Consider the following 16,500-nt stretch of genomic DNA (forward strand, 5'->3'; position numbering starts at 1 on the left):
AGGGAAAAGAATTGTAAATTTGCAAAATTCCTGAATGAGGCCAATTCAACCATGGGAAAAGAATTGTAAATTTGCAAAATTCCTGAATGAGGCCAATTCAACCATGGGGAAAGAATTGTAAATTTGACTAACTGGTGTTTGCATATTCTCATAATAAAGATTTGTTGAAAATGTGATGACAAAATATCAAATGGTAAAAAAAACGTTATGGCATCGACAGACAGACTGAAGCTCAAATGGTAAATAAATAAACGTGGAAGCGATTTTAAAAAACTAGAACAACACTCTTCGATGTCACGAGGTCGACCGATATGCATGCTCACACATTATTACATCACTATACATACCTGTACCAAGTTTTAATCTAAATCCCTTCAGCTGTTCACAAGCTTTCACATTTTTACCTGACATGACCTGACCTTTGACCTCGGGATCCAAAAATCGAATTAGTTAATCTTTGCATCATTATACATATCTGTACCAAGTTTAAATTAGATCACTTCAGCTGTTGTCAAGTTATAGACCTATTACAGACTTTGACCTTTGACCTCGGGATCCAAAAATCTAATCATTTAATCTTTGCATCATTATACATATCTGTACCAAGTTTGAATTGGATCACTTCAGCTATTGTCAAGTTATAGACCTATTACAGACTTTGACCTTTGACCTCTTGACCCCAAAATCTAATCAGTTCATCTTTGCATCATTATACATATCTGTACCAAGTTTGAATTCGATCACTTCAGCTGTTGTCAAGTTATAGACCGATTACAGACTTTGACCTTTGATCTCTTGACCACAAAATCTAATCAGTTCATCTTCTCGTCATTGTACATGCGTGTACCAAATTTGGTCAGAATCCCATCACTGGTTCACAACTCATCATGGTAACAGGATTTTGGCCGAACATGACCTCTGACCTTTGACCTTGTGACCCCAAAATGAAATCAGCTAATCTTTACCTCATTATACATACCTGCACCAAGTTTGACTAAGATCCCTTCAGCCGTTCTCAAGTTATCGTGGAAACGAAAACCTATCACGGAAGGACGGACGGACAACCTGAAAACATAATGCTTCCTTCGACTTGGTCCGCGGAGGCAAAAAATCGCACAGCGCAGCGGCAGAAGGGCTGATAAGGCCTATTTATAATCTTCGTGTCTTTGCCCTTATTTTGACCCAATTATTAATTATTTTCTCCATATTGTCATAAAAGTTTGCTTAAAATGCGATGACAAAAGATCAAATGGTAAAACAAGTTATTCTCTGGAGAGACAGACAAACACACAGAGGAGATTGCGAATCCGTCTCCTGCTACGTGGGCGGATGGCCTAATGCGTAGAAATGTCATTAGGCCCAAGTTTTAACTTGAAAAGGCCCGACTTAGCTGGCACTGGAAATGCACTAATCTCCGCAACACAGCGTGTTGTGCAACGAAATTCAGAGTTTAATGTGAAGTCGAGTTTAACAGATATCACTGCTAATCACACAGTTAAAAGAATGTGTGTTTCTGTGATCTCAAGCCTTGTAACCATCCATGACGTGAACGTCCAGGTGGATTCTCCAAGAATGGTTCACTGGTATCCGGTTTGACATGCTCGTTCCAGCTGGAAGAGATCTCCAGAGGCATTATCATGTCACCATGGACCAACCCAAATGGGACGGTGTGCGGTGCTCACACGGATTGGTAAAAGCATACAATATCAGAAGTGCAGATGATAAAAGCCACTGAGTTTATAATCATGGAGGCAAATCACAAAATCTTCTAAAACTAGAACGCCACTCAGTGGAGAGCATACCTCCACCTGGTTGGCCATATCACTCAATGGTGAAGAATCACTTAAAACATTTAATAATCATATCCGAATCCATATTCAGATCTTCACCAACATCAAATCGATTCTTCCTTGTAACGCAAACAACCTGTCCACCAAGTTTCGTCCAAATCCATCCATAACTTTTTGAGATATCCTGCCATGTATCGCTTTTCGCCCGATCTACCAATGGAATCACTTGAAAAATTAAATAATTCTCATATCCGAATCCATATTCAGATCTTAACCAAAATCAAATTTATTTGTAAGCCGATATGCAAATCACATTGAGATTGCAAGTCAATCAGATGAAACTTGAGGATTTTAGATATTTGAAAAAATGGGTTGACCTTTGGCCTATGTTGACCTTATGACCTATGTTGATCTCAAAAATAGTTGGTGGTTGATTCAGTTCGTTGATATGTAAATCCCATTCAAATTTCAAGTGAATTGGATGAAAATTGAGGATTTTAGAAATTTAAAATTGCCGTTGACCTTTGACCTATGTTGACCTTATGACCTATGCTCATCTCAAAAATAGTTGGTGGTTCAATTCAGTTCGTTGATATGTAAATCCTATTCAAATTTCAAGTCTATCGGATGAAAATTGAGGATTTTATAAATTTGAAAAAAAGTGGTTGACCTTTTGACCTTTTGACCTCAGATATATAGGACTTTGTCGGACCACAAACTCTACTATTTGGTGAAGTTTCGTGAAGATCGGTTTAAAATTGTGACCTGTAGGCAAGTATAAGTGAGCGGACAGACAAACACAAAAGCACAAACACACAAACACACAAACATAAACACACAAACCGGAGTGATTTTTTGTTGTTGTTGTTGCATACAAGATCGAGGCTCATGAAAGAGCTAACATTAATCACACAAAACAGTCAAACCAACATATAAAACACAAAATAAGGGGAGAGGTAGACAATATGGGGAGAGAGGGGGAAGGACACAAACACAACATTTGAGAGCAGGGACATTGAGAGAACTGTCGGAGGGAGAGGGCTTGGGGGGGGGGGGGGGGGTGGGAGAGGTATAAAACATATCAACACTGCAAGTACTTCCAGGAAAGAGGTTGGAATTTCAAAAAAGTGGATCTGGGGTGAATTAGCGGGGTTAGAAAAGATCAAGGTTTTGCATGGGGGAAGTTAAGAGATGGTGGTGAACAGCTGTTTTAAAGACCTGGAGGGTGGAGTGGGATTGAAGGGAGTGTGGGAGTTTGTTCCAGAGGTGGGAGAAAAGGGGAATGATGGAGTGAAGGTGAGCAGAGAGCCTAGATTTTGGCAGTTTAACCATAAGAGGGTTGCTGGCAGATCTTGTGCGACCTGTAGAAATATTTGGGGGACAGAGCACAGAGAGAGCTGGGGGAGCAAGGCTGGAGAGGAGTCGGTTGAAGACAGAAAGACCACCAACCTGCCTGCGGTGAGTGAGTGAGTGAAAGGCCCTCGGAGTTAGCTTCATCGCAGGAGATTCCAATGATTCTGAAAGCTTTGGTTTCAACAGCGTGAAGCCGAGCGAGGTGCGAGGCAGGAGCACCGGCCCAAAGGGGAGAGCAGTATTCCATTGAGCTGCGGATGAAAGCCTTGTATGTGGTGAGGAGCTCAGGTGTGCCAAGGAAGGACTTTGCACGACGGAGGATGCCCAGTCGGCGACTGGCTTTGGAGGCCAGATTTGAAATGTGGTTTTCCCAGGAAAGATCATGGCAGATAGTGATAAACATACTTGTAAAAGTAAAATATATATATATATATATATATTTGCCAAGTAATAAACAGACAGAGACAGACAGATAGGGGTGAAAATATAACCTCCATACATCCACCTGCGGTGGTACAGGTAAATATCACAAATTACTGCAACTAGCAATGGTACCTGCCCGACGGGCTTGAATTGATAGGCCAAAATGAAAAGGCAAAATATCAGAAATTGAAGTGGTTTTTTTAATTTTAAACGATTTATATAAACATCCGTTAAATCATATCACACGCAAATCATCAAAATCTAAACAGTATTTGTTAAATTTCAACAAAAGCCGCATCACTGTTCATATTGGTAAATATTATTCCATAGTGTTTGGAAAAACTGTGTACCCAGGTTTAGAATAGGTACACCGTATCGCTGCGTGTCGTAAGAGGCGACTCAAAGGGTTGGCGTCAGGAAGGGCATCCGGCCATAAAAACATTGCCTCAAAAAGAGAACCATGACAATTTGGAGAAGATTGTCATGGGGACCGCAAGGCTAACCCCCGCTCTTGCAGGGAAAATGGCCTTAAAATGCCTGTTGTTGTTGTTGTTGTTGTTGTTGTTGTTGTGTTGTAGTGTTTGGAAAAACTGAAAAATTGGGGAAAAAATTGAAAAAACAATATAATTATTTTACTCCAGGGGGTCCCAGGATTACAGACCCAAAATTTCGTTGCGATCGGTTCAGCCGTTTTTGCGGTACCTAGGAACGGACAGACGGACGGACATTTGGTGAATTATAGTAAGATAAAGGAAAGACTGAGTGCCTTTTCACCAAATATCTCTCATACGTAGCAACAATTCTTCACCATTGGGGGGCATTTGAGGGCATCCGCAATATGGCATTTGGGCGATTGTTCATTTTCACCTTTCATCTACCGTCTTATGAAGGGGGAAGCTGCACGTGGTCTGGGAAACCATTGTGTGCAATTTCTGCTGAGAGCAAAAGTGGATGATAAATGTCTGGCCTCACTCGTCCCACTCTCCTGCCTCTGCTCTCCCCAGCCACTCCAGGTCAGACAGGTTCTTCAAGAAACCATCATCGGCCTATTCACCTTCCAAGGATCCAGGCCAGTTGCCCACCTGCATCCATTTATTCTTCCAATTGTGGAATAATCTCCCTGTGTCTGTCGTGTCATCCTCCTCATTTCGGTCTTTCAAATGTGCTGCCCCATGTGCTCACCTATGGTTAAAAATAAAGCCAATAAAAAATGATTCAAAATGTCCGTCCTCGTGAATTGTAACATTATGTTCAATGTGTTACCTCATATGCACAAGTTACTCCATTCGGATTAATGGCCAGGTGGTTAAGAATGCAGGTGTGAGCACTTGATGTATTAGTGAAGTGTTAGGAATCAAGACAGTTGGCTTAGTCATAACTCATAACGTACCCAGGTTACCAGAAAAACCTGAAGATGGAGAGTGCATCAGCCGAGCGACAAGGCCCATCCGAGTTGCGCAAAGTACACCAAGGCACAGAGTAAATGTGGTTTTATAAAGCGGATGTTGGCAAAGAGGAAATTAAAGTGAGGCAAGAAAACTTGTGACAATGAGACCGGGATTTACAGGCAGAACATTAACAGGCTACAGAAACGAGTGTTTTTAACATAGTAAATGAGTGAAAAAGATATGAAACGAGTGTTTTTAACATAGTAAATGAGTGAAAAAGATATGAAACGAGTGTTTTTAACATAGTAAATGAGTGAAAAAGATATGAAACGAGTGTTTTTAACATAGTAAATGAGTGAAAAAGATATGAAACGAGTGTTTTTAACATAGTAAATGAGTGAAAAAGATATGAAACGAGTGTTTTTAACATAGTAAATGAGTGAAAAAGATATGAAACGAGTGTTTTTAACATAGTAAATGAGTGAAAAAGATATAAAACGAGTGTTTTTAACACAGTAAATGAGTGAAAAAGATATGAAACGAGTGTTTTTAACATAGTAAATGAGTGAAAAAGATATGAAACGAGTGTTTTTAACATAGTAAATGAGTGAAAAAGATATAAAACGAGTGTTTTTAACACAGTAAATGAGTGAAAAAGATATGAAACGAGTGTTTTTAACATAGTAAATGAGTGAAAAAGATATAAAACGAGTGTTTTTAACACAGTAAATGAGTGAAAAAGATATGAAACGAGTGTTTTTAACACAGTAAATGAGTGAAAAAGATATGAAACGAGTGTTTTTAACACAGTAAATGAGTGAAAAAGATATATGAAACGAGTGTTTTTAACATAGTAAATGAGTGAAAAAGATATGAAACGAGTGTTTTTAACATAGTAAATGAGTGAAAAAGATATGAAACGAGTGTTTTTAACATAGTAAATGAGTGAAAAAGATATGAAACGAGTGTTTTAACATAGTAAATGAGTGAAAAAGATATAAAACGACTGTTTTTAACAGTAAATGAGTGAAGAAGATATGAAACGACTGTTTTTAACACAATAAATGAGTGAAAAAGATATGAAACGAGTGTTTTTAACATAGTAAATGAGTGAAAAAGATATGAAACGAGTGTTTTTAACATAGTAAATGAGTGAAAAAGATATGAAACGAGTGTTTTTAACATAGTAAATGAGTGAAAAAGATATAAAACGAGTGTTTTTAACACAGTAAATGAGTGAAAAAGATATGAAACGAGTGTTTTTAACACAGTAAATGAGTGAAAAAGATATGAAACGAGTGTTTTTAACATAGTAAATGAGTGAAAAAGATATAAAACGAGTGTTTTTAACACAGTAAATGAGTGAAAAAGATATGAAACGAGTGTTTTTAACATAGTAAATTAGTGAAAAAGATATGAAACGAGTGTTTTTAACATAGTAAATGAGTGAAAAAGATATAAAACGAGTGTTTTTAACACAGTAAATGAGTGAAAAAGATATGAAACGAGTGTTTTTAACATAGTAAATGAGTGAAAAAGATATAAAACGAGTGTTTTTAACACAGTAAATGAGTGAAAAAGATATAAAACGAGTGTTTTTAACACAGTAAATGAGTGAAAAAGATATGAAACGAGTGTTTTTAACACAGTAAATGAGTGAAAAAGATATATGAAACGAGTGTTTTTAACATAGTAAATGAGTGAAAAAGATATGAAACGAGTGTTTTTAACATAGTAAATGAGTGAAAAAGATATGAAACGAGTGTTTTTAACATAGTAAATGAGTGAAAAAGATATGAAACGAGTGTTTTAACATAGTAAATGAGTGAAAAAGATATAAAACGACTGTTTTTAACAGTAAATGAGTGAAGAAGATATGAAACGACTGTTTTTAACACAATAAATGAGTGAAAAAGATATGAAACGAGTGTTTTTAACATAGTAAATGAGTGAAAAAGATATGAAACGAGTGTTTTTAACATAGTAAATGAGTGAAAAAGATATGAAACGAGTGTTTTTAACATAGTAAATGAGTGAAAAAGATATAAAACGAGTGTTTTTAACACAGTAAATGAGTGAAAAAGATATGAAACGAGTGTTTTTAACACAGTAAATGAGTGAAAAAGATATGAAACGAGTGTTTTTAACATAGTAAATGAGTGAAAAAGATATAAAACGAGTGTTTTTAACACAGTAAATGAGTGAAAAAGATATGAAACGAGTGTTTTTAACATAGTAAATGAGTGAAAAAGATATGAAACGAGTGTTTTTAACATAGTAAATTAGTGAAAAAGATATGAAACGAGTGTTTTTAACATAGTAAATGAGTGAAAAAGATATGAAACGAGTGTTTTTAACATAGTAAATTAGTGAAAAAGATATAAAACGAGTGTTTTTAACACAGTAAATGAGTGAAAAAGATATGAAACGAGTGTTTTTAACAGAGTAAATGAGCGAGAAAGAGAAATGAAACGAGTGTTTTTAACACAGTAAATGAGCGAGAAAGAGAAATTAAACGAGTGTTTTTAACACAGTAAATGAGTGAGAAAGAGAAATGAAACGAGTGTTTTTAACACAGTAAATGAGTGAGAAAGAGAAATGAAACGAGTGTTTTTAACACAGTAAATGAGTGAAAAAGATATGAAACGAGTGTTTTTAACAGAGTAAATGAGCAAGAAAGAGAAATGAAACGAGTGTTTTTAACACAGTAAATGAGTGAGAAAGAGAAATGAAACGAGTGTTTTTAACAGAGTAAATGAGCGAGAAAGAGAAATGAAACGAGTGTTTTTAACACAGTAAATGAGTGAGAAAGAGAAATGAAACGAGTGTTTTTAACAGAGTAAATGAGTGAAAAAGATATGAAACGAGTGTTTTTAACATAGTAAATGAGTGAAAAAGATATAAAACGAGTGTTTTTAACACAGTAAATGAGTGAAAAAGATATGAAACGAGTGTTTTTAACATAGTAAATGAGTGAAAAAGATATAAAACGAGTGTTTTTAACACAGTAAATGAGTGAAAAAGATATGAAACGAGTGTTTTTAACACAGTAAATGAGTGAAAAAGATATGAAACGAGTGTTTTTAACACAGTAAATGAGTGAAAAAGATATATGAAACGAGTGTTTTTAACATAGTAAATGAGTGAAAAAGATATGAAACGAGTGTTTTTAACATAGTAAATGAGTGAAAAAGATATGAAACGAGTGTTTTTAACATAGTAAATGAGTGAAAAAGATATGAAACGAGTGTTTTAACATAGTAAATGAGTGAAAAAGATATAAAACGACTGTTTTTAACAGTAAATGAGTGAAGAAGATATGAAACGACTGTTTTTAACACAATAAATGAGTGAAAAAGATATGAAACGAGTGTTTTTAACATAGTAAATGAGTGAAAAAGATATGAAACGAGTGTTTTTAACATAGTAAATGAGTGAAAAAGATATGAAACGAGTGTTTTTAACATAGTAAATGAGTGAAAAAGATATAAAACGAGTGTTTTTAACACAGTAAATGAGTGAAAAGATATGAAACGAGTGTTTTTAACACAGTAAATGAGTGAAAAAGATATGAAACGAGTGTTTTTAACATAGTAAATGAGTGAAAAAGATATAAAACGAGTGTTTTTAACACAGTAAATGAGTGAAAAAGATATGAAACGAGTGTTTTTAACATAGTAAATGAGTGAAAAAGATATGAAACGAGTGTTTTTAACATAGTAAATGAGTGAAAAAGATATAAAACGAGTGTTTTTAACACAGTAAATGAGTGAAAAAGATATGAAACGAGTGTTTTTAACATAGTAAATGAGTGAAAAAGATATAAAACGAGTGTTTTTAACACAGTAAATGAGTGAAAAAGATATAAAACGAGTGTTTTTAACACAGTAAATGAGTGAAAAAGATATGAAACGAGTGTTTTTAACACAGTAAATGAGTGAAAAAGATATATGAAACGAGTGTTTTTAACATAGTAAATGAGTGAAAAAGATATGAAACGAGTGTTTTTAACATAGTAAATGAGTGAAAAAGATATGAAACGAGTGTTTTTAACATAGTAAATGAGTGAAAAAGATATGAAACGAGTGTTTTAACATAGTAAATGAGTGAAAAAGATATAAAACGACTGTTTTTAACAGTAAATGAGTGAAGAAGATATGAAACGACTGTTTTTAACACAATAAATGAGTGAAAAAGATATGAAACGAGTGTTTTTAACATAGTAAATGAGTGAAAAAGATATGAAACGAGTGTTTTTAACATAGTAAATGAGTGAAAAAGATATGAAACGAGTGTTTTTAACATAGTAAATGAGTGAAAAAGATATAAAACGAGTGTTTTTAACACAGTAAATGAGTGAAAAAGATATGAAACGAGTGTTTTTAACACAGTAAATGAGTGAAAAAGATATGAAACGAGTGTTTTTAACATAGTAAATGAGTGAAAAAGATATAAAACGAGTGTTTTTAACACAGTAAATGAGTGAAAAAGATATGAAACGAGTGTTTTTAACATAGTAAATGAGTGAAAAAGATATGAAACGAGTGTTTTTAACATAGTAAATTAGTGAAAAAGATATGAAACGAGTGTTTTTAACATAGTAAATGAGTGAAAAAGATATGAAACGAGTGTTTTTAACATAGTAAATTAGTGAAAAAGATATAAAACGAGTGTTTTTAACACAGTAAATGAGTGAAAAAGATATGAAACGAGTGTTTTTAACAGAGTAAATGAGCGAGAAAGAGAAATGAAACGAGTGTTTTTAACACAGTAAATGAGCGAGAAAGAGAAATGAAACGAGTGTTTTTAACACAGTAAATGAGTGAGAAAGAGAAATGAAACGAGTGTTTTTAACACAGTAAATGAGTGAGAAAGAGAAATGAAACGAGTGTTTTTAACACAGTAAATGAGTGAAAAAGATATGAAACGAGTGTTTTTAACAGAGTAAATGAGCAAGAAAGAGAAATGAAACGAGTGTTTTTAACACAGTAAATGAGTGAGAAAGAGAAATGAAACGAGTGTTTTTAACAGAGTAAATGAGCGAGAAAGAGAAATGAAACGAGTGTTTTTAACACAGTAAATGAGTGAGAAAGAGAAATGAAACGAGTGTTTTTAACAGAGTAAATGAGCGAGAAAGAGAAATGAAACGAGTGTTTTTAACACAGTAAATGAGTGAGAAAGAGAAATGAAACGAGTGTTTTTAACACAGATATGAAACGAGCTCATTAGTGAGAATCAGATATGAAACAAGTGAGATTCAGTTTCACAATTTCGTTGGTTTAAAGTTATGTGTAACACTTAGAAAAACAACAACAACCAAAATTACTGAGTTAAGCTTTATATAGACACTAGAAGAAGTAGTTGGCGTTGCCCGAGGAGAGGGGAGGGGAGAGGAGGGGGAAGGGAGGGGAAGAGAGGGGAAGAGAGGGGAAGGGAGAGGAGGGGAGGGGAAGAGGATGAGGGGAAGAGGATGAGGGGAAAGGTGTGAAAACACAAAAACACACACACACACACACACACACACACACACACACACACACACACACACACACACACGTTTGTTTCAGTTGTATTGGCTTTGGCAGCTCAAGTACTGCAGCGTAAGGTTGTGGTTTGAGAAATAAGGATAAACATGTATCAAGTCTGTTCGACATTTTGAGTTCACACTTGGAAAAGGAAATTTTATTTTTAACATTAAGTTCCTGCGAGTGACCTTAAATTGTAAAACGTTTCCGTCACATTCACGATGCCATCTCATAGACAACACACAAACTGGAGATAACGAAGTGTAGCTATGGTGATTACACAAGTTATTTAGTGACAAGACAAACACAAATGTACCGTGAGAGTCAGATTGGTACCACCAATAACTCTTATTTACATGGAACACAGGTGTCACATATGAAATGGACTCAAACAATTTATGGTACTGGTCAGGTGGCCCCATAACGAGCGTCACATTGGGCCATGGACCAAGAGGGCGGTGCGGGACGTGGACCAAGAGGGCGGCGCGGGACGGACCAAGAGGGCGGCGCAGGACGGACCAAGTGGGCGGTGCGGGACACAGACCAAGAGGGCGGCGCGGGACGGACCAAGAGGGCGGTGCGGGACACGGATCAAGTGGGCGGTGCGGGACGGACCAAGTGGGCGGTGCGGGACACAGACCAAGAGTGCGGCGCGGGACACGGACCAAGTGGGCGGTGCGGGACACGGACCAAATGGGCGGTGCGGGACGGACCAAGTGGGCGGTGCGGGACACGGACCAGGAGGGCAGCACGGGACGGACCAAGAGGGCGGTGCGGACGTGGACCAAGAGGGCGGTGCGGGACGTGGACCATGAGGGCGGTGCGGGACACGGACCATGAGGGCGGTGTGGGACGCGGACCATGAGGGCGGTGTGGGACGCGGACCATGAGGGCGGAGCGGGACGCGGACCAAGAGGGCTGAGCGGGATGCGGACCAAGAGGGCGGTGCGGGCCGCGGACCGAGAGGGCGGTGCAGGCCACGGACCGAGAGGGCGGAGTGGGATGCGGACCGAGAGGGCGGCGTGGGACGCGGACCAAGAGGCCGGCGCGGGACGCGGACCAAGAGGGCGGCGCGGGACACGACCAAGAGGCCGGCGCGGGACGTGGACCAAGAGGGCGGCGCGGGACACGACCAAGAGGGCGGCGCGGGACACGACCAAGAGAGCGGCGTGGGACACGACCAAGAGGGCAGTGCGGGACGCGGACCAAGAGGGCGGCATGGGACGCGACCATGAGGGCGGCGCAGGACGCGATCAAAAGGGCGGCGCGGAACGCGGACCAAGAGGGCGGCGCGGGACGCAGACCAAGACGGCGGCGCGGGACGCGGGCCAAGAGGGCGGCGCGGGACGCGGACCAAGAGGGCGGTGCGCGACATGACCAAGAGGGCGGCGCGGGACGCGATCAAGAGGGCAGCGCGGGACGCGGACCAAGAGGACGGTGCGGGACGCGGACCAAGAGAGCGGCGCAGGACGTGACCAAGAGGGTGGCGCAGGACGCGACCATGAGGGCGGCGCGGGACGCAGACCAAGAGGGCGGCGCGGGACGCAGACCAAGAGGGCGGCGCGGGACGCGGGCCAAGAGGGCGGCGCAGGACGTGACCAAGAGGGCAGCGCGGGACGCGGACCAAGAGGACGGTGCGGGACGCGGACCAAGAGAGCGGCGCAGGACGTGACCAAGAGGGTGGCGCGGGACGCGACCAAGAGGGCGGTGCGGGACGCGGACCAAGAGGGCAGCGCGGGACGTGGACCAAGAGGGCGGTGCGGGACGTGGACCAAGAGAGCGGCGCAGGACGTGACCAAGAGGGCGGTGCGGGACGCGGACCAAGAGGGCGGTGCGGGACGCGGACCAAGAGAGCGGCGCAGGACGTGACGAAGAGGGTGGCGCGGGACGCGACCAAGAGGGCAGCGCGGGACGCGGACCAAGAGTACGGTGCGGGACGTGGACCAAGAGGGCGGCAAAACAATGTCAAACACTGCCTAGGTATAAATACCTGCTCGTGACTAATTGGAATTTGAGGGAAACACAAAACAAACCAAACTTGAAACTTGAACGTGAATTCACTGGAATTAAAAACGTTTCCATTGTGATCACGTGTGCGTCGGTAATATGATGTTTGCGTTTAAAAGTCCCAGTAATTGGTCAATGGGACGATTTCGTACAACTACAAATTTAAACAAAGCGAACAAACTACACTTTTGATGAATCAAAACGTCTAAAATTCCTGTCATGCTTATTCAGTGACGTCAGTCACATGCCTCAGGTACTTTCAGAAGCTCATATAACCGATACGAAATAGCCACGCACCTGCTCTCCTCACAAGAACACAGCACTTACCCTGTAACGCAGCGACGAACAAGCACAGCCAAAAACAGCCGCTCAACTCCATCGGTACAGCCATGGTAATAAGTTTTCGTGGAACTGTCTCACGATCCTCCACCCTGTACACAGCCACGCCCACAGTTCCACAGCCACGCCCACAGTTCCACAGCCACGCCCATAGTTCCACAGCCACGCCCATAGTTCCACAGCCACGCCCATAGTTCCACTGCAGAGAAGACAGGCTCACCTTAAAGCCACACAAGTGACGCAACGCGTTGACGTCATCACGCACGGTTATGCCTGCATTTTATACATTTATGGTGTGCTTGGGATGTACATTTATGCTACGTCACCTAAGGCGGCTTGTTTGCGATTTATTCAGTGTGATGCGTCCTCCGACTAGGTCTACGCAAGACCAATCGATATTCTAGACCCTCACTGATGTTGAATGATAATTATCTCTCTCCACTGAGCCGCTTTCTCACGTCCTCTCGGAAAAGCTTTTCTCCGTGGGAATCAGCACCTCGGATGGTTGTTTGTCCACACAACATGAACTGAGCTTTCAGTAGGACCGTCTCAACTGCTGCCATCTCTGGACATTCCCACAAATCTGTGTCTGGTAATTGTCTTGCCATTTCACGTTCGTGATTTTGAGGGATTTCAGGTGGAACAGTTTAATCTCACACACATACGAGGATGGAAGACTTGCAGTTTGGTGCACAACTTCACTTCTCAGAGTTCATCTTGACAGGTTATGTACTGCCAAGTCATGTGAACGTGTGAGCCAATGCTGTATCGTTCATGGCTCTGACTGATGGGACACATGGAGCAGCTTGTCGTGGTTCGCACACAACACCAGGCCTCTTCAGGCTAATGGATCATCCACAGCCCTTCTCTGCTCGAGAAAAAACGATCCGTAATTCTCTGGAGTCCTGTCTGGGTATGAGACATAAGTCGGACAGTGGACAATCATCTGTGAAAAGCAGTTCCATCACAAGCATTTCAACCACCTTTTGTTGAAGCTTTCAGCCTGGGTTTGTCAAAGTACTTGTCATCCATTGAATAAATCAATGGATGTATATGCACATGCAGTCATCGTTGCCTTCAAAAGCCTTTGTGAGCACCTCTTCGGTGCGAACAGCAGGTACACAAACTTGTATTATAACATAAGTAACAGGGACGCGATCATGTACAGTCGTGGTCAAAAATATTGGCACCCTTGCACTTTTTTCAAATAATGAACCATTTCTTCCAGAAAATTGTTGAAATTAAAAAATACTTTGGTATCCACATATGTATTTCTTTGGTTTGCAGTGGAACAAAACAAAACAAAAAAGCTGGAAAAATTACTAAATCTTAGCTTATTCCACAAACAAATCCTAAAATGGCACAGACAATATGATTGGCACCTTTGAGAAGTTGTTTGAAATAATTGGATTTCAAGCAGGGGATTCTCCTTTACCTGGGAATTGAACTCACCTGTGGTGAGTTGCAGGTGCCTGCAATATAAAAATCACTCATTCAACCACTTTGAATGGAGAAAAGGAGTCATTCTGCTGTTTAGTGTCTGTGTGTACCACAATGAGCATGGTGAAAAGAAAGAAAACCAGAGAATTGTCTGAGGAGGTCAGACACAAGATTGTAACCAAGCATGGACAATCTCAAGGCTACACGACCATCTCCAGAGACCCTGATGTCCCTGTGTCCACCGTATGCAATCTTATCAGGAAGTTTAAGGCCCATGGCACTGTATCCAACCTCCCTGGACTTGGCCGCAAGAGAAAACTTGATCGTAGAGTGCAGCTAAGGATTGTTCGAATGGTGGAGAAAGCACCTCCTTCAACTGCCAAACACATTCAAGCTGACCGTCATACACAAGGTACGACAGTTTGAACTTGCACCATCCATCGCCAACTCAATGAAAGGGGGTTCTATGGTAGGAGACCCAGGAAGAGCCCACTGCTGAAAGAGAGACATAAGAAAGCCCGACTGGAGGTTGCCAAAACACACCTGAACAAGCCAAAACCCTTCTGGGGAAATATCCTATAGATCAGCATCAGTCTCACCCTCTATCGGTAAAGCAGTCGCCGGTGCAGCAGAAATAGCGTGTGCCATCCCCTGAATGTCTGCAGGTTTTGGAAGCATCTGCAAATCAGACAATGATGTAACAGGGGTTGCGAGATTCACCTCTTCATGACCTGCCATGGTCATGTCACGCTCCAGAGTTATATGAGGCATTTCAATGGCAGAACTTGTACATGCCATGGGAGCACAGTCTGGGACATCCTGAGGCACGACCTCCCCAGGTGCGCCATTGTCTGCTGAGACAGAAACTGCGCATTCCATGTCCGCACAGCCCGGGACATTCTGAGGCACGACCTCCTCAGGTGCCTCACGCCCCACAGAGACAGAGACTAAAATGGGCTCATCGCTGACCTCTGCAGTTAAAGGAGCTGCAGGTCCATTATTACCACCACAAGGAGCTCTTTCTCATTAATTCTTTGTCATCATCAGGAATTAGAGATGCAAACCTATTGTGTAAGGTTATGTTGATAACACAAGGAGCCACCTGGGTGAGAGGTCTGTTGTCGTTTCCAGTCCACACAATCTTTTTCAAATCCCCTGTTGCTGCTTCGTTAACGTTTGGCCGTTTGTGCTTCTTTCGTACAGTAACAACAGTGAAACCTCCATCATCCACGGAGGAATCTCTCACTGCTGCCGTCGATGTGGACGGCTGATCGTCCGCAGCATTACCAGTTTCTGTCTGCTCGGTTGTTCTCATGGGGACAGTTACCTTCGTGCAGGCACCTTTAACATGTCCGTGTTGCCCGCAAATGAAACAGGTCGTCGTTTCGGTCGACACATATATTTGATAGTTATGACCATTGAGCGACAGCGTTATGGTCGCATTAAGCGTCTGAGCGTTGTCTTTGAGGATAATATAATAATGACGCCGGAAGGTCATGATGTGTCGGAGCGAGGTGTCTGCCCGAAGTCGCAGGGGGATCATCGATATCCGGGACACGACGGTGCCGAAACTATTAAGCGAAGAGACAATGTGCTCGCTTTTTATAAAGGGCGGTAAATTCGACAAAATGATTCGAACCGCCGGTGTATCCATCAGACTAACACTTATGTAAATGTCCTGGGGTAAGGACAGACCGTGTTCTGCCACCTCATTAACGAGGTGTTCCTCTGATACAAAGACCACGATTCTGTGGTTCATCCTGGAGGCAGTGAGGACATTATCCAGGCCGACAAGGTTACCAATACTGGTTACCACGTCCTCGACGCTCACTCCGTCGGGTGGGCAAGCAATGAGCCCGTGTTTATGAGTCAATGACTCATACCTGCTATTGCGCAAATGAATGTTTGCCATAGCTATAAATAAATGAAACTAAAGAAACAGTTTCAAAACCAAACAAAAGGGAACCTGTCACGAGCAAAACCTGCAGGCGAAAGTAAAAGGAAAGTAAAAATAAATGAAAAGTCGATAGCCGACTATAATGAGAAACACGGCAAGCAGAGCACAGGCCCGAAGGACACAAGGTTCTTTCGGCCTCGCACACAAACTCACCGTGCACGCTCTCTTTCTCTCTCTTGTCTCAACAAAGAAAGGAAACGTGGGGAAAACTTCACAAGCACGTACAAGAACACATAGGAAGTGAAATGGGGATGTGAAAGTCCACCAACACAACACAG

The 16,500-nt window shown here is 41.2% G+C and overlaps 1 protein-coding gene across 2 annotated transcripts in view; it reads right to left on the reverse strand.

Annotated features, from left to right (window-relative positions):
* The window catches only part of LOC137430992 (myelin protein zero-like protein 2), a 93,232-nt gene extending 80,222 nt beyond the window's left edge, over positions 1 to 13,010 (reverse strand). For both annotated transcript variants that reach the window (XM_068121829.2, XM_068121828.2), the window contains exon 1: positions 12,814 to 13,010. In XM_068121829.2, the coding sequence (XP_067977930.1) occupies positions 12,814 to 12,997 (184 nt within the window). In that variant the 5' untranslated portion in view covers positions 12,998 to 13,010. The remainder of the gene's footprint in view (positions 1 to 12,813) is intronic.
* Positions 13,011 to 16,500: the final 3,490 nt, after the last annotated feature.

The sequence above is a fragment of the Myxine glutinosa genome, chromosome 7 (assembly GCF_964187855.1).
Source record: "Myxine glutinosa chromosome 7, kmMyxGlut1.1, whole genome shotgun sequence".
In the NCBI taxonomy this organism is placed as follows: domain Eukaryota; kingdom Metazoa; phylum Chordata; class Myxini; order Myxiniformes; family Myxinidae; genus Myxine; species Myxine glutinosa.